The 24,609-nt window shown below is 41.6% G+C and overlaps 1 protein-coding gene across 1 annotated transcript in view; it reads right to left on the bottom strand.

Annotated features, from left to right (window-relative positions):
* Positions 1-1,212: 1,212 nt before the first annotated feature.
* Positions 1,213-24,609, bottom strand: part of LOC137166689 (histone-arginine methyltransferase CARM1-like) — a 47,018-nt gene continuing 23,621 nt past the window's right edge. Inside the window, exons 7-10 of the mRNA XM_067568536.1 lie at positions 16,578-16,667; positions 12,383-12,520; positions 6,930-7,019; positions 1,213-1,872 (exon numbers count right to left, since the gene is read on the bottom strand). Of these exons, the coding sequence (XP_067424637.1) occupies positions 1,863-1,872; positions 6,930-7,019; positions 12,383-12,520; positions 16,578-16,667 (328 nt within the window). The 3' untranslated portion in view covers positions 1,213-1,862. The remainder of the gene's footprint in view (positions 1,873-6,929; positions 7,020-12,382; positions 12,521-16,577; positions 16,668-24,609) is intronic.

Below are 24,609 nucleotides of genomic sequence, written 5' to 3'. Positions count from 1 at the left end.
ACTACAATAGAATACAAAGCAATAATTTCCACAAACTCTGTGTAAGCAGCTAATCAGCCTTTTTTCACTGAGTTAAAGGAGGGAAAACTGCTTCCTATCCCTGTTTTGTCCTCCCCCTTTCATCATGTTTTATTTTCAATGGGATAAGATTATGGGGGGAAGTGAAAGCATGTAAAGTGACTGTACTAAACAAACAGAAATCACAATATTAGGTTTTTCATTCAGAAAATATTTTTCACTGTTTATTCACTTTTTTAACAGAGAAGGGCTCAAACTAAAACCATACGTCCAAACAGCTATGAATTTTGAATTCATGAATGTTTTGGTTAAAAATCTTAACATAGATTCAGATTCAAATTTCACATGTCGTCTTTTTTTAATGGCTGGGACAAAAGCCCCTAATTGTGGAAAACCCTGAACTGTAGCTGTCTGAAAATTAGTTTTGGATATGAAGTTTGTGGCATAGGCCCATCTCCACCTAAAAATAAACAAACAAGATCAAACCATCAACTAAAAATTAAAGATGACCAATCCTGATGGCCATTATCAGACATTGCTTCAGAAACCTCTTTTTATTCTGTTAGATTTCTTATTGTTCATTCTACATTTTTACAAAATCAGATTTAAACGTGCAGTGCTAAATGCCAATGGAAAAATCCTCTTAGACAAGCAAACACCATTTTTTGTCAGGGTATAACTTTACTGACTTTTACAGTTACATGTCCTCAGACAAACAAAAGTCCATGTTTGATTTCGGCAAGTTTAAAAATGTTAGCTAACAATTTCCATACTTGGGAAGAATATTCTTCAATAATTTTTCAAACTGACAGTCAACATTTAGAAAGACTTCTGAAACCAGAACAGCTTCCTGATGGACCCCAGAAGATCTGCCTGGCAAGGTCTTCTGGACAAATGCAGCCTAATGCCTGGGAGAGGTCAGCGTGTGGCTGTGGTGGGACATTTTAGAGTCACTCTAGAGTATTTAATATTAGTATTAGACCATGCTAGAGTATCCACTTTGAAATCCATGTATTGCTCCAGTTATCATTGTGGAGTCAGATTGTCTGGATAGAGACCTCATTAGAAACTGTAGTATGGCTACAAGTTTCCTTCTTGATCTGCTGTGACAGGAATAAAACAAGTTCCCTAGAAGTACTGGACAATCCGCAAGTTTCCACTGAGCTACAGAAACAGTAAACACCTCACTTATATCCCATATTTAATTTTTTATTGTAAACTGTGTTAGTAGTAATTTACAAGTGTGTAGTGTTTCACTTTTATATCTACAGAGTAATCACAAAGTATTTATAAGGTGTATGTAAAGGATCAATTTGTTTTCATGTTTCAGAAAGAACAGAATTAGTAAGTCCATATAAGACGAGCTCCAAACATATTGAAACCATCAAGAAACTTGTGCAGGAAACTCCAAGAAATTTAAATATGAATATTGTGTTCTGCTTTTAAGATTCTCCAATGTATCACATATATAAACATGAGGTAGGTTTGTTTCGTTAAGAATACGTTTTTGTTAAAACAGCAACAAATGTCAACTTTGCAGAAAACCCAAACAAAACCCAATAAAAATGTATATATATCAACAAAGCATTTCAGAACAAAACAATGTGCTGTGATCCAAGTTTGCAAATGTGAGCCCAAGCTCCATTTCAGTTTTTAAAAATGTATGGAACTGCAACATTCCCATATCACACTGCTTGCATAAAATCTTTTATTACAGATATGTACAGTTACAATCTGACTTTACACAAGGACCAGCAAGCCTATTATTCTGAATTGGTTTTCAGGCTTATAGGTTAGTTGGCTTGGTGGGAATCTTGTTTTCATTTGCCATATAACAATATATTCTAGGCATACCTAAAAATAAAAATGGATAGGAGAGAAAACAGTAGTTAGAATAAAACAGTCTTTGATGTGTGACGACTCTAACTGAATTAAGCAAATGAAATAATTTCTATGTGGCTTTTCTGATTAGGCCTGGAGTGAGTAGTTAAATGACAGCACTTTAATACATATAAGGCAGAATGTCAGATGTAATAAGAGCCCTATGAGGCAGGAAATACTGTGGGCCAGATCCTCAGCCTGTGTAAATCTGGCTAGTGCTGTTGAAATCAGTGTGGAAGCAGGGTGATTTACACCAGCTGAGGATCTGGATCTCGGTTTGTATTACAAATAAAATAAAACACGAAGTCACCAGAAGGCTGTTGCATATGCTAAAATGCAATATATTTTCAGAATTCATATAGGAAGTTTTTTTTGCTCTTCTTGTTTACAATTCTTGAGTTTAGTTCTCCATTGTCCTGTGTCCTTCCTGTGTGTGCAAAGGGAGGGAGAAATGCTCCAAATCAAAATGGTAACATTTTACAGAGCCAAAAGGCTTTCAGAAATATCTGTTCTTGCATATGGAGTGGCTCACACCTAAGTCTCTAGAGACAACAGGGGCCAGAGCGTGAGCAGCACTAAGTGGCCTTAAAGAACCAGACACAAGCAATGGAGAACTCTCCCTGCGCAGAGGAACTCTCCACAGTTCTGCCATAAGGGGAAGTATATGCACATCTGTGACATTCTGGGGTGGGAAAAAGTGGGGATATGGTGGGGCGGAGCAGAGCTGTGCTATGCCCAGTCATCCACAGGTATGTTCCTGAGGGATTTTACACCAGTGGCATAAGTTAGGGCTGTCCTGTGCATTCTCACTGAGGTGCCCTTGTTTAAAAATTCAGTTCCCCAACTTTTCATTTTCAAGAACTTGTCAAGGTGGAAAGACTCAAATTTGAATTTGTTAGAATTGTCCATGAAACGCTTAGAAAATGCTCTAATACTCCTCTCTTTTCCCTCCAACCCTGGGCTCTACTTAGGGGTGGGGTGGGGGAAACACAAACAATGAACAACATAACAGTGATGCACAAACTTCCAATTAGAACACTGCGTGCTCATGCACTGAAGAGAATTAAATGGTCTGTGGAAGAAGATTTCAGTATCAAGCATGCAAGGTTTCCTGTATAAAGTGTGTGTGTGTGTGTGTGTGTGTGTGTGTGTGTGTGTGTGGGGGGGGGGGGGGGGGGGGGGGGGGGGGAAGACACGGACGGACGACAGTATTTTAAAAAAAATATGAAAATTATACTTTAAAGTCTGGTCCTGCTCTGAAAAGTCCAAGTAAAAATAAGTATTAACAATTTTTTATTCCTATTAGTCCTGGAGAGCCCACACAGCTGAGAGAGAGTGACATGGATTCTATTTCTTCTTGTGCATCAAATAAAACTGTTTACTAAGTTCTAATTAGAAGGCCAATCAGTTATGCCTGTGCAAGACAGTGAGGATGCACAAGCATCAATGATGGAAGAATTTGGCCTTACTGATTTTTTTAAACTATTGGTCATGTTCAAGAAGGAAAGGCTCCAGCCTGACTTTCAGATCCCATGGTAAGTTTGCAGGATTGGCATTAGGAAATATTTTTTAAAACATGTAAACTGAGCACATTTCATATGTAAAGTAACTGAAAAACAACCATGAAATCCCACAATGTCATTTTTACAGTCAACTTTCAAACCAGAACCTCACTTTAAACAATAGAAATTGTTTCCACAAATGAACCCAATTGGAGCATATTTTAACTGATGTCTACCAGTTGAGCAGTGCCATAAACTTAATGGGAACAATTTTTAGTGTCTTGATACCTAACCTGAAAACTCTGTTAACACAAACTTCATTTGCTCCTAGATTGATAGAATCTAATCATTCCAAGAGCTGCTCCTTCTAATATTGGTGGTGCTGCAGGAAGGTAAACAGAGGCCAACAGCCAGCTAACCCTATTTCTGGTCTCATGAAAGGCTCTTATTTCTTAAACAGGTATGTCAACAATCCACAAATGTGCTCACCGCAGCAGCCCTGTCATGAGTTCTTGTCCGGCTTGCCAGAGGAAAAGGGGTTCATGCCAACTTTCAGGACACCCCACCACAAAATGGGTAGTAGAGAGGGAGAGTGGATGGAGGATGGGAAGAGGAGAAGAGCAGGAACCAGCTGGGCCAGGTCAGGGGAAGGACAATGTCCTTCCTGCTCACAAGAAGAGTATAAGGGGGTAAGTATAGCCCATGCAGTCCTGGAAAAACCCTCTCTTACCAGGATTATGCTGGCAGCACCCACCCACAATATTTGCAAAAGGACCAGGTTTCCCCTGGATCTACTGTGGGCATTATAATAGTTGCCCTTTTCTTTGGGAGCTGGGAAGGAATTTTTCCCTCACTACCCGACTGGCTGAGGCAGGGTGGTGTTTTTTTTCACATTCCCTACAGCAGGTTTGGGACCCGATGGGATGGAGTAGTGGGATTAGGCTATCATGTCACTGCTCAGCACATAAAACTTGTGGCAGATGTCCAGTGTAGCCACTGGTATGGAAGGGATACAGTTACCAGATAAAATGGATTGGAAAAGGACTTGAAGGAAAGCATCCCTTAAGGGAGCTGACAAAGCTTCTTTTTAGGCAGATCCCCTCTTTTTTCTAAAGCCCCAGAAGGGAGCTGAGGGAGAGGGCTTGGGGCTTCTCCATCTGGTACAGTGGAGACCCCATTCCCCCACCTGTTATCACCCCTTTTCACCTCATGCAAGGGGAGGGCAGCAGAGTCCCAGCAACAGTATAATGGAGGATTGTGGGGAAATGATTAAGGAATGATGATGACCTGCACCGTACAGTTTATTGCTGGATACTCCCAGACATTTTAGGTGAATAAAATTGCAGCCTAATTAAACCACATCCATTGCCTCTTGTGTTTCTTCGGGTATGGGCAGACAATACATTCAACAGGGATATTCATTACAAGAAGTAATTCTCTGTTCACACATTCTCCCCTCCTAATCAATGGTTGTGAATAGGCCTCAACTACTTCCCTATTGTTGTTCCTCAAACTTGGATGTATATATATACCTGCCATTTGATTTCTATTTCTTGCATCTGACGAAGTGAGTTACAGCTCACGAAAGCTTATGCCTGCAGAAATTAAATTTGTTAGTCTTTAAAGTGCTACAGGACTCTTGTTGTTTTTGCTGTGTACAGACTAACACGGCTACCCCTCTGGAGCTTTTCAACAGGGATACTGTACATGTCAAATGGCAGGTCTGAGGAAACTCAATTTTTACACCATAGAGGCTTGCTTAGAATCACTGCAGGTTTGCCCAAACAATCTTTACTTATTGAACTGCATTTTAATTTATACACAAAGCAACCTACTCTCAAAAGACAATCTCTAATGTGCGGCATGTATAAAGGAAAGGGAAAATGCCTACAATTTCACCACACACATGGGACAGCCTGCCTTGAAAGCTTTACAAAGGAGTCATCATGTAGGTCTAAGTCCAACAACTAATTAATGTGGGAAACATGTAATGAAATAAGAAATACAATTTCCCATGTGAACCTCTGAAAAGACCCTAGAAAAATCAATTCCACCATTTCTATTAGTCCATCTATTCATATGCTCCTGCTGCTGCAGTGTGAATGTGTGAGAAGGAGGAAAAGGCAAGGTGGCAACTGCCTCAGAAACCAATCATTATCCCACAACCACCTTCCGAAAGAGTCTTACAAGTTATGGAAGCAACCCTCCTGAAGACCTGTGGAGTGGGGAGCAGACAGCCAGCATGCCCCAAAGTGAACAGGAAGTCCTTGGGAACAGGGTCATGAAGGAAGAAATGACCACATGGAGAGGATAGGCAGCTGTGTAAAGTAACATCCTCCATTACTAGTCACCTCACTTCACACTTACTATGAGCTCAGTTCTAAAAAAGTCAACTACTCCACGTGTCGTAAGTTACTGTTGCCCTAAGCAGCAGTACTGCAGCAGGGGTGTGGCCAACTGCGACAGAGCCTGGTGCTCTGCGGCTGGCACTGCTGCTGCCTGTAGGAACAGACAGGCTGTTATTCCCACAGATATCTGCCTTCTGTGAGAATTGACGGGCCTGCTTCCTGACTGTTCTGCTCTCCTGCTGGCAATTTTTCCCAAAGGGAACTATGCAGCAGTGAGCAGCCCAACAAAAGCCCACTGAACTGGTTGCGGAGGGTGAATGCTCGCACCAGCTCTGTCCCTTTTATCTTGTTATTGCTGGTGCCCAAAGCTTCTGCAACGATTCTTTCCACATGGTTTTTATAGAGGAAGGTGGGTGCTTGGCACTAGCATCTAATCTCAAACGTGTGCCATGCATCACTGTATATTTCTATGTAGTTGTAGATTTCTCATGATTCACTGCGATGAATCCTGTGAGTGAACGGCACAACCAATTCTAAGGGTAAATTAGCACCAAGAAATTCATCTCCACATCCTGTGTGACAGACTTCTGTTCTACTCAGCCACAGCACTAGACCATTAAGGGGCTTGCACATAGTTTTCCCTTGTGTGCTTTAGTAAAATGTACATGTAATACGGCCTAAATGTGAGGAGACCTGTATTCAGATTAAACACAAGAAAATACCAGTGTCTGTTAGTTGTGTTCCTGATCTCAAAAAACAGTATTAGGACTCTTAACTTCAGGGCAGACATTTTTTGTCTCAGTAGAATTTTGTGTGTGTGTGTGCGCGCGCGAGCAAGGGGTAGGGAGTGGGGGGGGGGAATTGACTATAATATTTATTTTTATGGCTTCATTTTTGGAGAGTATATTGAAGTTATTTTTTGCACCCGTTTCAATGGAGTTTTTTAAACCTTACCTTTTCCTCATCAGAAAGAAAAGAAGCACAATTGCTGCTAAGTGTATGCTGATGGCTAAATGCTAACATGTAGTTGTCTCTCCCTAGTATTTGTAAAAATAAATATCCTGTAATATCACAAACATAGCTAGCAAAAATGATGCAATTCGGAGAGACAAGACATTCCCTACCCTAAATTTTACTATATTAATAATAGCAGTATATTTTAGCCAAGAACATTTCTTACCTAAAAAATGGATTCTTTAAATCAAGGATGTTACCAGATTTAAAGCCTGTCTGGTCCACCACAGCCACAATCTGAATGTCGTAACTCTGTCTGTATAAAAAATAGAAGTACAAAAAAGACAATATAACTGATCTACGATTATATCTGTTAACATCTTAAATCAATTAATGGTGTTATCAAAGTACCCAGTGTTTGAGTTGTAAGCATTTGGTACTTGTAATGAATATGCAAGGAGATCAATACTTCTGATTTCATACATGCTTGATCAGATTCATTCCTTATTCATAGCCAATGGGTAAAATTTACAAAAGTACATGGATGACTTAGGAGCTTGTTACCCAACATCTAAAAGAGGCTGCATAATATCCATTCACTGTAACTGAGGTTGACATTCAGCAATGAATTTTGTTGGTCAAAAATGCAATACATGTAATTAATTCAGAATTAAAATACGCAAGCCAGTGCATTTCTTGGTGAGCGTACCACACTTTGAGTGGTGGTACAAAATAAATGATTAAATAACTTTAGCCACTCAAGTGCAATAATCACCTAGAAATGCATTTCCTGCAGGGACTTGTTGCTAGGAAATGGAATTTATACAAAAATAAGATAAACAATAAAGATAAGTGCATTCTTGCCACAGATATGACACTGTTGGTGGCCAGTCCAAAAGCTCAATTTGTGTCCAGATTTCTGAATAAAAATCTTGCTATTTGTCTCTAGGCAGCACCAGTCTAGCTTGTCATTAAGACCTAGGAAATGATCTGGGCATACTGTCTTTATTATTGTCAGTACTACAGATTTGTATGCATGTTGCAGAACCATCAAGAACATTACTGTAACCCTCATCTTCCTTTCCTCCTATTCCCCCGCACCACACTGTTGATTTCTTTCCCTGCATCATGTTCACATTTAGCCTGTATTTGATTTGTCTGTAAAATGCCAGGCACACTTTCTAGTTTTTAGTGTCCCAATTATAAATGCTAATACTGAACCTCACAGTATGAAGAACCTCACAGAGTTCATATTTTCCATAAATCTCAAAGTAGTTTTGGGGTTTCCAGCACTAATTCAAGTGGGTGAACCATTTTTTACCTTAATTTACATCCTCTGTCTCCTGGTCTGAGTCAATATTTAATGATTTTTTTTCTGTAGCAGGAGGCTGAGGACAAGAACCAAAATTGCAGGAATGATGTTAAGATGTTGGGGTTTTTTCAGTTGCTACTGCCTCTGCACTATTTGCATTCTTTGGCAGCTACTTTTGCGCCTACAGAATGATTGCCAGAGAGGGCCGTTGCCCTGAGCAGGGGACAAAGGACCATCTATGGGAGACTCGGAGGAACCAGCAGCCATGCTGATTGGCCTGCCAGAGGCAGTCCCAGTTGGTCATTAGTGAGGACATAAGTGAGTGAAACCAGATGGGGGGGAGGAGGGGTGAATATGGCGAGGATGTGCTAGTTCAATTCATGCCCTGAACAGCCTCTATCAGCTGTGTTTTTATGGGACCATGACTTTGCTTTAAAGCTACTCACTCTCGTGGAACACCATCAGGAAGACAGCCATACAAACACTGTTTGTTCTCTCTCAGGGGCAAGTTTCTTCCTTGGGTACAGGGGCCCTGGCTGATACAGGGAGTGCAATTTGTACTCCTTTGAAGAAACAGGATAAATTGGGCCCTCAGAATGTTGCCCAGCTGAGCAGAAAGACTGGATAGAAATGGTGCCCTGTGAATAGTCCAGACCGACTGTGTGCAGTGACAGACCAGATATAAAATGGTGGCAAGAATGGCAGGGAAGACATCTGCCCCATCACTCAGGGGGTATTCAGATTGGAAATCAGGAGTAAAGTTTTAAGATCAGACTGGAAATAAGGCATACATTTTGAATGGTGTAAACAATTCACCTTTGAAACAATTTACCAAGGGTTGTGGTGGGTTCTCCATCATGACAATTTTTAAATCAAGAGTGGATATTTTTCTAAAAGCTCTGCTCTAGGAATTATTTTGGAAGAGTTCTATGGCCTGTGTTTGACAGGAGGTCAGACTAGATGATCAGAATGGTCCCTTCTGGCCTTGGACTCTATGAACCCTTAATACATCTTTGCTGGGCAAAAAGGTTTGACTATTCCTTCTGCATGTAAACCTATTTATCTGTGCTTTGGTAACCTCCACAATGGATTATTACAACACATTGTACAGGATGCTATCTTTCCAGAACATTCTGAAACTTTGCCTAGTGCAGAATGTGGTTGCCTGCTCTCCCCTCCATGGAACAAATTACATCCATTTTCCTTGGACTTCACTGGCTTCCACTTCATTTCCTGATGCAATTCAATGTGTTGCTTATGATGTATAAAGTCCTGTATCATATGGGTCATATACATCTTCAAGGCCACTTCTCTGTGCAGCTGAAAACCTCAGCAACCAGTCTTAGTATTTGTATGTGTTGGTATTGTAGACAGAGCATCCTCATTGGTCCACCAGGGACAGTTTATTGACACTACAGCACGTTGAAGTCCTTCATTATCAATTTACTCATGCATTTTCTGAGGGGAAGTAGTTTTAGAGGAGTGATCAACATTTCTATGTAGTTGGGGAGTTCTTTATTACTGTCAGTTGATAATGGTTCAGTTGGTATTTGCGTATGGTTTTATATTTATTTTCTGCAGGATAGATTGATTTAAATCAGCAAGCAGGAAACTTCGATTTGCATTTGTACTTTTTAGTTATTTTACTAAAGAAAGGTTCATTCTCATTTGTTGGTAACCCATTAAAGCATGTTGACTTGCAACCAAATAAACTAAAGTTGGTACTTATTTTTGCTAACCAGTAGGATACACTGAACCTGTACACATTTATTGAAGCAATTATATAGTTTAACATACATTTATTCACATTATTAACTTTTACATTGTTATTGTGTTAGAAAACAGTGAATGAGACATTTCTTATTTACTCGATGATTTTTTGTACTAAATTCCAGTTTCCATCCAAATGTATCTTTTAAATCCTATTAAAAATGTACAAAAACAACATTTTAAAATTATTTTTCATTAGTTAAATAAAACAACCTTAAATGTGCTGGATACATAAGAACAAAACTAAGTTTATCGAAAGTTATTCACATTTCAAACTGATTTATTAAACAAAGGAAGAATTAACTGTAGTTAGTGAATTGACAGATTGTTTCTGATCACCATAGGCCATATTTTCAAAGCTATTTAGGCACCTACCTATGTAAATAGGTGCTAATGGTATTTTCATAAGTGCCTATACTGCTTAAAAACTCAAGTAGACACCTAAATATCTTTGCAAATCACGTCTCATGGCCTTCAAGATTTTAGAATTAATAGATCTCATCCTCTCCCACCAGGTTTTTATTCACAGATTGGAAGAAAACAAGCTCTCCTGTTTTTTTGGCTTCCAATCAGTTTCTCAACTTTGAATGAACCAGTCCAAATGAAGAAAAAAAATATTCTCTCTGCACCTGCAAGCTACTGTGAAATCAAAAGTAGTTAAGGCAAAAGCTCTTCTGTATAACAGAAACTGGAAGTACTTAAACTTGGAAAAATGTAAATACCAGCATTTGCTCTATTGTAAAGATTAAAACAATACAGAGACTTAATGCAGTACATGATATTGTGACATATAAAGCTTGAGTGGACTTCTAAATTTAAGAAGTTTTCTCCCTGATTCTGTATATAATTGAAAACGAAGCACCCTTTAACTCATTACATTTTGAGGGAAGCTCATTAATGTAACATTTTTTAAAATTGTTCACATGACTTTAATAGATTATAGTAAATTTTGGCCTTAACATAGGATGTCAATTTAAAATAAGTTTATTTTCAAAAAGAAAAATGTGTTTAATGTAAATAAAAGCATCTTATTGTATTTTTTAAAAATCACTGATTTTTATCCACCCTGATTTGTGGTACATATGCCACATGCACACTAAATAGCTAGACACACACATGTATAAACCAATTGGATGTTGCCAGGCACTCAGACACCATAGTGACAGGTCTGTATAAAAACTGTATAAAAAAGAATCAATCCTAAGGATTCACAAAGTATCAATTTTGCTTCTACTAGTCTTTGACATAAATATAAAATCGAGTCCTGAAGTCCTCAATCCAGCAAAACTACCAATGAAGCTGGGCCAAACACTGATGCAAAGGAAGTCCATCAAAGAAAGCAAAAATACACTGGAACTTCCAAAAGTTACTATAGTATATTTGCCTAGGCAGAATTGTAAGGAAGACTATAGGACTATGTAATTAGAGTAGTGGCTATACAGTCACTTTGTGGAGCACACTGGTTTTCTTTACACATTTAGTAACTGACACTTTTACTTTTGAAGGGATGTATTGTGACTTGTGTTATTTATCTCCTTTAAGAAGAACTCCTAACCTGAAAGCTTGGAAACGGAAAAAGTCCCACTTTGGGCAGTTGTTGCAGGTGTGAATGAAGTGCTTTGAGAGTGCTTCTACAACCTTTGATCTTCTGAGAACTCTCTGGCACAGAGGTGTACTAGATTGAAATGAACCAGCTGTGCAAACCAGTCTCTTTAGGGAATGTTTTCATAGCAGGGATAGGGGTGATGCGTCTCAACTCCCATTGACAGCAAAAGGGTAGTAATACAGTTAAATAACTCTGTTCTGACAAAAATGTACCTCTTAGAGAACCATCCTCTTCACTAGCCACACTAAAAAGGGAATGCTGTGTCTCAGTAATATATGAGTAGTGTCGTAAACAGGGAAAAGTGCTTCCATAGGAAATCCTTTTCAGAAGTAAAAATTTGCAAGGATATAGCACCACCTCCATTTTATCGTCCCTACACAAGATTCACTAATGGAAAAAATACAAACATTCAAAATCTGCAAAGAAAAAATGTTACACTAAAAAAATGAGGGTGATGAATGCACAATCTCTAAAACCATTAACAAATTGGGACAGCTGTGCATTTCAAACCAAAGAAAATGCTGCTTCTGACAACATTTTTCCTTCCATGAAAATCAATTTTGCTGTGCTAAATTTGGGGTTGTGTGGATAGACAGATGTTTATAGGCATGAAAGTCAATCTGATCTTTAAATTGGTTGATAAATCAAGTCATTTGGCAGAGGTATGTTGAACTAGTAGTTTTTACAATCTCCCTTGGAAATACTCCCTCTACATTTTGGCAAGACATGTTTCCTCTGGGCACCACAATGAAGGGTGAATTTATACCCTGCAATCTTGGATGTAGAGATGGGAAGCACTCAAACAAATCCCGTGCAGCTTGATTTTTCCATTTCCACAGCTTTCTAAACTCTGTATATTTATTTATCTCTGATTTTACCCTCTTCCACTCTCTATACTACTAATTACCCTAATGGATGCTACATTTTGGAGAACCTCAGCAACAGAGGCACACCACAATGAGAAGTCTCCTGGAGTTGCTTTGCTACTTACCGTTTATTCGCTACAAACAGGACTTTCCCTGAGAGAGTTTCCCCTTCTTTGGCAAAGAGGGGAGTCTGAAGGAGGCAGCGTACTTGATACCAGTGAGTTAAAGGTTCCGTTGGAGCAGTTGACAACCAAACAGTTACCCTAAAACAAAATACAATACATAGGCTCCCTCTCATTTGTTCTATTAGAAAGCAACATAATTTTGGGAGGGAATTTATGAATGATAGGTTCCATAACAGTCTCTTTTACACTTTAAACCACTTATGAATAAGCTGTACAAAGAGCTACATTTCTGATTTATAAATGTCACTGAATTACCTCCACACCTCTTCCCCTCTCGTATCCAGTATGACAGACCCATAAAATTAAGGCTCGATCCTGCATCTGAAGGGAATGGGAAATGGGCATACATGCTAAGCAGGATTGCAGGCAGCAACTGAATTAAAAAGTACTTGATAGCTGCCCTGAGGCCTGGCTCCACCTTCTCCTCCAGAAGTAACATCACAGCTGGACTTCATATAGTCCTGCTGTGAAGGAAGCTGTTGCCTTTTGATATCAGATAAGTGCTTTCTTTCTAACTTAAGGGGCTTTCTTCCCATTCCCTTTCTCCTCACTGAAATACCATTTTGTAAAACAGCTCACTGGAAAGCCATGCAATGGATATTGAAAGAAAAAGAGGGAGAGAGCATTTTCTTTTTCCATAAGAGAGAATTGGAAAGATTATTATTGATGTAGTTTGTCTCAGTGGTAACAGGAGGAAGGGCAGGAAAGATTGAATTAAAAAGGAATTCAGTTGCCATCCCTTTTCCTTCATTCATAAATTGTTATTAGTTTAGTGGACACTCTTCCCCGTGTTAAAAAGCCAGAGTAAACATGTGTTGAACTTGCAGAGTGACTGATCTTGGACAGACCCAATTTGATTTTGTTGAAGGTGATGATGAAGGTGAGGTTTCAAATGTAACAACTTTGCAATTACATAGGACAGACAAGCCCTCAAGTGTCTATTCTGGGGAAAGCGGTGGACATGATATACCATGACTTTAGCAAAGCTTTTGATACGGTCTCTCACAGTATTTTTATCAGCAAGTTAAAGAAGTATGGGTTGGATGAATGGACTATAAAATGGATAGAGAACTGGCTAGAGCATAGTGCTCAGCAAGTAGTGATCAATGGCTCCATGTCTAGCTGGCAGGCGGTCACAAGCGGAGTGCCCCAGGGGTCAGTGCTGGGGCCAGTTTTGTTCAACATCTTCATCAATGATTTGGAGGATGGGGTAGATTGCACCCTCAGCAAGTTTGCAGATGACACTAAACTAGGGGGAGTAGTAGATACCCTGGAAGGCAGGGATAGGATACAGAAGGACCTAAACAAACTGGAGGATTGGGCCAAAAGAAATCTAATGAGGTTCAACAAGGACAAGTGCAGAGTCCTCCACTTTGGACGGAAGAATCCCATGCACAGTTACGGACTGGGGACCGACGAGCTGGGCAGCAGCTCTGCAGAAAAGGACCTGGGAGTTACAGTGGATAAGAAGCTGGATATGAGTCAGAAGTGTGCCCTGTTTGCCAATAAGGCTAATAGCATATCGGGCTGCATAAGTAGGAGCATTGCCAGCAGATCGCGGGAAGTGATTGTTCCCCTCTATTCGGCATTGGTGAGGCCGCATTTGGAGTATTGTGTCCAGTTTTGGGCCCCCCACTACAAAAAGGATGTGGAGAAGTTGGAGAGAGTCTAGCGGAGGGCAACAAAAATGATTAGGGGGCTGGAGCACAAGACTTATGAGGAGAGGCTGAGAGAACTAGGCTTGTTTAGTCTGCAGAAGAGAAGAATGAGAGGGGATTTGATAGCAGCCTTTAACTACCTAAAAGGGGGTTCCAGGGAGGATGGAGCTAGGCTGTTCTCAGTGGTGGCAGGTGACAGAACAAGGAGTAACGGTCTCAAGTTGCAGTGGGGGAGGTCTAGGTTGGACATTAGGAAAAAGTTTTTCACTAGGAGGGTGGTGAAGCACTGGAATGGGTTACCTAGGGAGGTGGTGGAATCTCCATCTTTAGAGGTTTTTAAGCTGCGGCTTGACAAAACCCTCGCTGGGATTATTTAGTTGAGGTTGGTCCTGCTTTGATCAGGGGGTTGGACTAGATGACCTCCTGAGGTCCCTTCCAACTCTATGATTCTAATCTATACTGTGTTTGTCACCATGGTATCTGTGCACCTACCCAATGTTGATTCAAAACAGACACTATCTCTAGGACCTGTATTCTCTATTCTCTCTATTTCCAGAAAGTAGAATGTTCATTTCTCCATGATCTTCCCTCTGTTTCTTTTGATCTAATTAAGAGAAATGATGGCAAAGAGATGGGAATTGTCCTGAAAGCAGTAAGGTTAGTGGTCTTTCCTTTTTACTTTGGCAAGGAGTTCCACTAAAGAGGACCACCACTGAGAATGTTCTGTTTCCAGTTTTCATGCCTCTTGCCAATGAGATTTTCATAAGGCTATGTCTATACTACAAAGGTAAGTTGACCTATGTTAGGTTGACTTACAGTCACTGCATTAATTACTGTGGTGGCTGATGTCCATACTATCCTCCTTGGGTCGGTGGTGCGTGTCCACCAACCTAAGAGGCAGCTGAGAGCCTGATCTCTCAGCTCCACCTGCCCTGTAGGCTCCCGGCAGGCCCACCCCCATCTCCCCGTTCCTCACTGGGAGTGGGGGAAGCCTCCTGGGGCTTCTCACTCCCAGAGAGTGGGGTGCAACTTCTCGCCCTAGCTCCCCATTGGGCTTCTTGCCCCAACTTCCCACCGGTGGGCGGGGTCCAGCCACCCAGCTCTCCAGAAAGGCGGGGGTGGGGGCAATTGGGCTGTAGCTGCCAGGCTGGAGCACGAAATTGACAAGAACAACAGACAACAACTGATGTAAGCAATGCAGTGTCTGTCAGTGCTCTAACTACATGGACATAATCCCTACGCTTCTCATTGAGGTGATTTTATTATGTCAGCATAGCAGGGGACTTATATCAGAGGGAGGAGCATTTCAGTGTGTATACCTCGACTGTTTTGTCAGCTTTTGTTGACACACCTGTGTAGTGTAGACAAGGCCTGCATCTCTAAGGGGCAGCCTGTGAGATATCCCTAATCCAGCCCATTGAGAGCTCTGAATATTAAGAACAGGAATTTAAACATGACTCGATATTTAATAGATTAGCTGGTGCAGAGATCAGTCCCACTCTTGTCAGCTGCATTCTACACCAAAATGGCTTTTTCAATTGATATGTTTCAATCAGCTCCCACATAACAGGAAACCTCTGCTGCTTTGTGCCACGTGGGGCTAAAGCGAGGCTCTATTCCAAATCCACTTGCTAGTAAAATTCGAGTTCTAAAGTAAACTACTACTTTAAAAAAAAAGAAAAAGAAAAAAGGGAATGTCATGTTCTGAGTAAAACCCTTACTCAGTGAGCTACTCAGGTGCTGATGAAGGGTATTTATCAAAGACAAAAAGTAGAAAATCAAATAATTAAAACCTTATTAGCTTTTGAGGGTCTTCAATTATTCTTTGTTTCATGAAGACATGTCCAATTCTTACCAAGTTATTTAATATAAAAGAAAAAACTCTCCCCCCGTCCCTATTGGACATGCTTTTTTGTTAGAGTTGAGATGACATTCTCTCTGATGTTAAGTTTACACTCCTTTTCCACTGAGCAACTCCCTCACTTACTTTCCAGAATAGTAAGTAGCAGCATCAAGCACAGCAGGTCCCAATTACTCTTGTGAGATGCCTCTGGCTCCCAAGCAAGCCCAAGCCCACAGTGAGCAATTACAGCACGTGTTCCTGTCCTTCCCCATTACACTGAACAATTAGACTCAAACAGGACAGTAATTAAGGAGTGGTTTTATGCAGAAAGTTATGAGAATGGCACCTAACAGAAAAAATACTTAAAAATCCCAAACTATAACAATTCCTGAACATAAGGTGACATGGAATAACCCTAACCCACAAACTGCTGGAGACAAGAATACTGCCATCTGAGTGATAATGTCAGCCCTGTGTGGTCATTCCCATGGTTGCTACCTCAGGAAGGCATTACCTACTGGGAATAACATGACAAGTTCAACATCAGAGTAAGATCACACTTTCCTGCGTGAATAAGGAGGCAATTTTTTTCTGCATTTAATGTTTCATGGGAATGATAAAAAAAAATACATACAGTGATCCCACAAATGCCACATCAAACCAAAAGGCCAGGCCGTGGATTAGTCCAGACTGCATCATCTGGAAAACGAAGGGGATTTCCACTCTGCAGGAAGAAAACTAGAATGTTGATAGGGTAACATACAAACACAGACAAAATTCCAACAGAAACATTCCACTGAAACCTGCCTGATGGTGTTTTCCACACTTATATCTGTACAGTCACAATTTGTGCTTGAATTTTCAAGCACCTCCCAGATAAAAATCAGTGTAAAAAAATTACACTGGATAACTCTTTTATATCATATAGAAACATACGGCTTGATTTTCAGAAGAGCTGAGCAACTCCAATTCCTAATGAAAACCCATGAAAAATCCAAGTGTTCAGCATCTCAAAGTTCTGCAGGCATTCTGCAGCTTAAACCAGTGCTACTGCATTTTTGAGGACAGTAATCTAGTGAGGAGTTCGAGTGAGGAGTTGTTTGTTTTTTAATATAAGAGATGCTCAAATATGGTTTACAAACATGAGGTCTGTTCAATTTTTAACATCAGCTGCAGAAATTCACTCCTCAGATGCAATAAATCCAGAATAATGACAGGAAGTTGATACGAGGAGGATTACATAACACCTGCAATGGTCCGTGCTACTTTTAAAATGAAGACAAGGGGTGGGGTGCTGAGAGAGATTCTATGTACCTGCTTTATTTTTCCACACAATTAGCACAGTTGTAATACTATTTCAAATTCAATCACTGCCATGTTTCTCAAAACTTTCATTAAAAATCTAGATGATAAAGCCTTTCTCCCACTATTAAAAGCAACAGTCCTAAAAAGACTTAAGCATGTGCTTGACTTTAAGCATATAAATGGATTCATTGGGAACTTTATGTTCCACAAAGAAAGCTACCAAAGAGGGAACAGATGAGACATGCATTCTCATCTCTTCTAAAGTTTCATACAGCAGGGTCAGCACTGACTACAAGTTGAATTTTTTCTAAGAAATTTGAACACAACTTTCTAAATCAGTGGTTTTCAGACTGGGGTCTGCACCTCCATTTGAAATTTTTTAGGGATCCACAAATGAAAAAAGGTTGAAAACCAATGTTCTAAATAAAGCTTATCAAAAAATGGAATTTTGATCCTGCAGAAAATTCAGATATTTCAATATCTTTTCCCCATCTTGAATCAAGACAAAAAGTCAAAATATCGTAACTTTCTGCAGAACAAAATGTTCTGAAACATTTAAATTAAAAAATGTTGAAAGTCTTCATTTAGGCTTTTCAATTAAAACTAAAAATGTCATCACTCCCCCACTGAAATGTTACATTTTGAGTTGAGTCAGCATTAATCTCTGCATGTGCCTGAGCCATCAGACTCTCATGATGCAAAATGGTAGTTCAGTGCACAGACAGACTGTGGTGCCTCATGGGAGATATAGTTTGGTTGGACAGCAGGTCCCATAGAAAAGAATGGGGACAAGGGAGACCTAGAACTACAACTCCCAAGAGGCCCTCAGCAGTGCAGGCAGATGCAGAAGTTAATGTTGACTTGAAACATTACGTTTCAATTTTCCTAATGGAAAACTCCACCAAAATCTATCTTTTCCTGTGGGAAAACTTCTAGTCAGACTAGGGTCAGATTTCCTGTAAGAAAATATTGTTGGAATTTTTTTAAACAGTCTTTTCCTGAGCCAACAGGCAGTAGAACAATACTTCACTTCACCTCCAGGATTATTACTAATTGAGGCAGTACTTCTGGGAATGACGTATCATTAGCTCAGTAGTTGCACTCAAATCTCTGCCATTCCTGTGAATAAGATCCATAATACTAGCACTTGGAGACAATGGTAACAATCAAAATAGTGATGTTCACCAGTTTAGAGGAAGGTATGGGTAGCACACGGTAGAACCTCAGAGTTACGAACACCTCATTTAGAACCAGAAGTATGCAATCAGCAGCAGAGACAAAAAAGAAGCAAATACAGTACAGTGCTGTGTTAAACATATACTACTAAAAAAATAAAGGTTAAGTTTAAAAAAAAGATTTGGCAAGGTAAATAAACTGTTTCTGTGCTTGTTTCATTTAAATTAAGATGGTTAAAAGCGGCATATTTCTTCTGCATAATGAAGTTTCAAAGCTGTATTAAGTCAATGTTCAGTTGTAAACTTTTGAAAGAACAACCATAACATTTTGTTCAGGGTTACAAACATTTCAGAGTTACGAACAACTTCCATTCCCGAGGTTTTCATAATTCTGATGTTCTACTGTACTTAAATATTTCTTGTGAGACTCATTGAAGCAAGCCAGCATACTAACCAGGCGAAAACAGGAAGCAATTCTTCTCTCTCCCTAGACCATGCTATTGTGCCATAAAATACAAATGACTGCAACTCATACTGAAGTTATAGGAGGTCTGAGTTTCACCCAAAAGAGCCTGGCAGATGTGTGTCTATGAAGTTCCTGTGCTGTTCACTGGAAGAGACCCTAAAACTCTCCCGTTTCAGTAGGGTACACTTCATTCCAGTTGTGTACCTAGGGGCTGCCAAGCTGCTCAATGGCCTAGAGTTTGGGGCAGGGGAATCCTCAACCAAACGTTTAGAGGCAGCCAAGGAGGCACCCTTAAGACACTAATAAGGTGCAGCTGAGCCTTTTTATGCTGAACAACTTAAAGCAGAAAGTTACTCTAATATAGGAGAGGGACGTGCAGGACGGGGTTTGTGGCGATGCCACCAAGTCAAATAGGGACTGGACTCTTTCACAGTATGCAAACAGCACAGAGAGGCTTGGTTTGTCACCAGGATGAAAAGGGCCCCTGCAGATACCGCTAGAAAGAAACAATTGCTCCCTAGTATCATGGAGTTGGAAGGGACCTCAGGAGGTCATCTAGTCCAACCCCCTGCTCAAAGCAGGACTAACCTCAGCTAAATAATCCCAGCGAGGGTTTTGTCAAGCCGCAGCTTAAAAACCTCTAAGGTGGAGATTCCATCACCTCTCTAGGTAACCCATTCCAGTGCTTCACCACCCTCCTAGTGAAAAGCTTTTTCCTAATGTCCAACCTAGATCTCCCCCACTGCAACTTGAGACCGTTGCTCGTTGTTCTGTCATCTACCACCACTGAGAACAGCCTAGCTCCAACCTCCCTGGAACCCCCTTTTAGGTAGTTAAAGGCTGCTATCAAATCCCCCACTCATTCTTCACTTCTGCAGACTAAACAAGCCTAGTTTCCTCAGCCTCTCCTCATAAGTCCTGTGCTCCAGCCCCCTAATAATTTTTGTTGCCATCCGCTGGACTCTCTCCAACTTCTCCACATCCTTTTTGTAGTGGGGGGGCCCAAAACTGGACACAATACTCCAAATGCATCTTCACCAATGCCGAATAGAGGGGAACAATCACTTCCCGCGATCTGCTGGCAATGCTCCTACTCATGCAGCCCAATATGCTATTGGCCTTCTTGGCAATCAGGGCACACTGCTGACTCATATCCAGCTTCGTATCCACTTATCCTTTTCTGCAGAACTGCTGCCTAGCTCGTCGGTCCCCAGTCTGTAGCTGTGTATGGGATTCTTCCGTCCAAAGTGCAGGACTCTGCACTTGAACCTCATCAGATTTCTTTTGGCCCAATCCTCCAGTTTGCTTAGGTCCTTCTGTATCCTATCCCTGCCTTCCAGGGTATCTACTACTCCCCCTAGCTTAGTGTCATCTGCAAACTTGCTGAGGGTGCAATCTACCCCATCCTCCAGATCATTAATGAAGATGTTGAACAAAACTGGCCCCAGCACTGACCCCTGGGGCACTCCGCTTGTGACCGCCTGCCAGCTAGACATGGAGCCATTGATCACTACTCGTTGAGCCCTATGCTCTAGCCAGTTCTCTATCCATTTTATAGTCCATTCATCCAACCCATACTTCTTTAACTTGCTGATAAGAATACTGTGAGAGACCGTATCAAAAGCTTTGCTAAAGTCAAGGTATATCATTATACAGATAATGTCTTTCTATAATGAACTTGCTTGACCTAATTTCTCTCTCTCTTTATAGGAATGAAAATATATACAAAGGCTGCTCCGCTAATGCCCTTTACAGTGAATAATCTAAAACTAATAGTAACTACCTTCCCTGGCCCCCTCATTCACCCAGCATTTTGTCTATATGGCATGATTCTTCTTGTTGCTGGAGGTACTGCAGAAAATAATGGAGCTGTTATGAATGTTGTTTCTACACCACCAACCTTTAGCAATGACTGTTATCACTTAAACATTGCTGTACAAAACTATTTTTCAAAAACCTTATTAAAAGAGAGAGAAAATACATTCTTGAGTCAGGATAATAATAAAATCTAGTACAAAATTGCAGTGATTTTCTTAGGCTTGCCAAACAAAAGGCTCTGCATTGTTAAGATGCTGAGTGAGCTGGCAACACACTCAGTCTCATAATTTCCACTGCATATTAAAAACAAAACAAAAAGAACATCAGGAATAGGAGAATTCAGAAAAAAACCTCTTAACCATACATATTTGAAATACAAATCTCAAGCAAGCTACATACCACAGCAACTGTCTGTACAAACAAAATCGCCACATAATTCTGCACAAGTGGTGGCAATCTCTGCACAGCATACTTTTCCCATTCAGATTTGGTATTAGCTCCAAAGTTATCCTGTTGCCCAAGAAAACCTTTCCAAGCCGTGTTTTTACCTCCATCCCCTGCATATTGGAAGGATTAATGAATATCTGTAAAGTGCTTTGAAGATGAGAAGCCCTATGTAATAGAGTTCCAAGGGGTAGCCGTGTTAGTCTGTATAAGACAAAAACAACAAGAGTTCTGTGGCACTTTAAAGACTAACACATTTAATTTTAGCAGGCATAAGCTTTCATGAGTCATCCATCTGCCGTCCGGACCGGGAAACTAGAGAAGTGTGCTGCTTGCCTGGAGCTAGGATTCGGGATGTGACGGAGAGACTGCCAAAACTTATCAAGTCCTCAGACTGCTACCCCTTCCTGCTTCTCCACGTGGGCACCAATGACACTGCCAAGAATGATCTTGAGCGGATCACTGCAGACTATGTGGCTCTGGGAAAAGAGATAAAGGAGTTTGAAGCGCAAGTGGTGTTCTCATCCATCCTCCCTGTTCAGGGAAAAGGCCCAGGTAGGGACCGTCGCATTGTGGAAGTAAATGCGTGGTTACGCAGGTGGTGTCGAAGAGAGGGCTTTGGATTCTTCGATCATGGGATGTTGTTTCAGGAAGAAGGACTACTAGGAAGAGACGGGATTCATCTAACGAAGACAGGGAAGAGTATCTTCGCAGACAGGCTGGCTAACCTAGTGAGGAGGGCTTTAAACTAGTTTTGACGGGGGACGGGGACCTAAGCCCGAAGGTTAGTGGGGAAGAGGGACACCGCAAGGAAGCAGAAGGAGGAGGGGGCAGCAGGGGAGGCCTCCCGATTCATACTGTGAAAGTAGGCCAGTCGGCTACTTATCTCAAGTGCCTGTACACAAATGCAAGAAGCCTGGGAAACAAGCAAGAGGAACTGGAAGTCCTGGCACAGTCAAGAAACTACGACATGATTGGAATAACTGAGACTTGGTGGAATAACTCTCACGATTGGAGCGCTGTCATGGATGGGTATAAACTGTTCAGGAAGGACAGGCAGGGGCGAAGGGGGGAGGAGTTGCACTGTATGTAAGAGAGCACTATGACTGCTCTGAGCTCCAGTATGAAACTGGAGATAAGTCAGTTGAGTGTCTCTGGGTTAAGCTTAGAAGCAAGAACAATAAGCGTGCTGTCATGGTGGGTGTCTGTTACAGACCACCAGACCAGGAGGATGAGGTAGATGAGGCTTTCTTTACTCAACTGGGGAAAGTTTCCAGTTCACAGGGCCTGATTCTCATGGGAGACTTCAATCACCCTGACATCTGCTGGAAGAGCAATACAGCAGAGCACAAACAATCCAGGAAGTTTTTGGAGAGTGTCGCTGACAATTTCCTGGTGCAAGTGCTGGAGCAACCAACTAGGGGCCGTGCTTCTCTTGACCTGCTGCTCACAAACAGGGAAGATTTGGTAGGGGAAGTAGAAGTGGGTGGCAACCTAGGCAGCAGTGACCATGAGATGGTCGAGTTCAGGATCCTGATGAAAGGAAGAAAGGGGAACAGCAGGATACGGACCATGGACTTCAGAAAAGCGGACTTTGATTCCCTCAGGGAACTGATGGGCAGGATTCCCTGGGAGGCTAATATGAGGGGGAAAGGAACCCAAGAGAGCTGGCTGTATTTTAAGGAGACCTTATTGAGGGCACAAGAGCAAACCATCCCGATGTGCAGAAAGAATAGCAAATATGGTAGGCGTCCAGCTTGGCTTAACAAAGATGTCCTTGGTGAACTTAAACGCAAAAAAGAAGCTTACAAGAAGTGGAAGCTTGGTCAGATGACTAGGGAGGATTATATAAACACTGCTCGAACGTGCAGGAATGAAATGAGGAAGGCCAAAGCGCAATTGGAGTTGCAGCTAGCAAGGGACGTGAAGGGGAACAAAAAGGGTTTCTACAGGCATGTTGCCAACAAGAGGAAGATTCGGGAAAGTGTAGGCCCCTTAAAGAAAGAGGGAGGCGACCTAGTGACGGAGGATGTGGAGAAGGCTGAGGTACTCAATGCCTTTTTTGCCTCTGTCTTCACAGACAAGATCAGCTCCCAGACTGCTGTACTGGGTGGCACAGAATGGGAAGGAGGCAAACATCCCGCAGTGCTGAAGGAACAGGTTCAAGGCTATTTAGAAGGATTGGACATTCACAAGTCCATGGGGCCGGATGCAATGCACCCGAGGGTGCTGAGGGAGTTGGCTGAGGTGATTTCAGAGCCATTGGCTATTATCTTTGAAAGCTCGTGGCAACAGGGGGAGGTCCCTGAGGACTGGAAAAAAGCAAATATAGTGCCCATCTTCAAAAAAGGAAGGAAAGAGGATCCGGGGAACTACAGACCGGTCAGCCTCACCTCAATCCCTGGAAAGATCATGGAGCAGGTCCTTAAGGAATCCATTTTAAGGCACTTGGAAGAGAGGAAGGTGATCAGGAACAGTCAACACGGATTCACCAAGGGAAAGTCATGCCTGACCAACCTGATTGCTTTCTATGATGAGGTGACTGGCTCTGTGGATGTGGGGAAGGCGGTGGATGTGATATACCTTGACTTTAGCAAAGCTTTTGATATGGTTTCTCACAGTATTCTTATCAGCAAGTTAAAGAAGTATGGGTTGGATGAATGGACTATAAAATGGATAGTGAACTGGCTAGAGCATAGGGCTCAACGAGTAGTGATCAATGGCTCCATGTCTAGCTGGCAACCGGTCACAAGCGGAGTTCCCCAGGGGTCGGTCCTGGGGCCGGTTTTGTTCAACATCTTTATTAATGATCTGGAGGATGGGGTAGATTGCACCCTCAGCAAGTTTGCGGACGACACTAAGCTGGGGGGAGTGGTAGATACCCTGCAAGGTAGGGATAGGATACAGAGTGACCTAAACAAACTGGAGGATTGGGCCAAAAGAAATCTAATGAGGTTCAACAAAGAAAAGTGCAGAGTCCTCCACTTAGGAAGAAAGAATCCCATGCACAGCTATAGACTGGGGACCGAGGAGCTGGGCAGCAGCTCTGCAGAAAAGGACCTGGGGGTAACAGTGGATAAAAAGCTGGATATGAGTCAGCAGTGTGCCCTGGTTGTCAAGAAGGCCAATGGCATATTGGGCTGCATTAGGAGGGGCATTGCTAGCAGGTCACGGGAAGTGATTATTCCCCTCTATTCGGCATTGGTGAGGCCGCATTTAGAATATTGTGTCCAGTTTTGGGCCCCCCAATACAAAAAGGATGTGGACAAGTTGGAGAGAGTCCAGCGGAGGGCAACAAAAATGATTAGGGGGCTGGAGCACAGGACTTATGAGGAGAGGCTGAGGGAACTGGGCTTGTTTAGTCTGCAAAAGAGAAGAGTGAGGGGGGATTTGATAGCGGCCTTTAACTACCTGAAAGGGGGTTCTAGGGAGGATGGGGCTAGGCTGTTCTCGGTGGT

This window comes from Emydura macquarii, unplaced genomic scaffold, assembly GCF_026122565.2.
Source record: "Emydura macquarii macquarii isolate MOO-44397 ecotype Brisbane River unplaced genomic scaffold, CSIRO-AGI_Emac_v2 contig_2897, whole genome shotgun sequence".
In the NCBI taxonomy this organism is placed as follows: Eukaryota; Metazoa; Chordata; order Testudines; family Chelidae; genus Emydura; species Emydura macquarii.
Note: the sequence above shows the minus strand (reverse complement) of the source record. Positions and strands in the feature narration are given on the sequence as shown.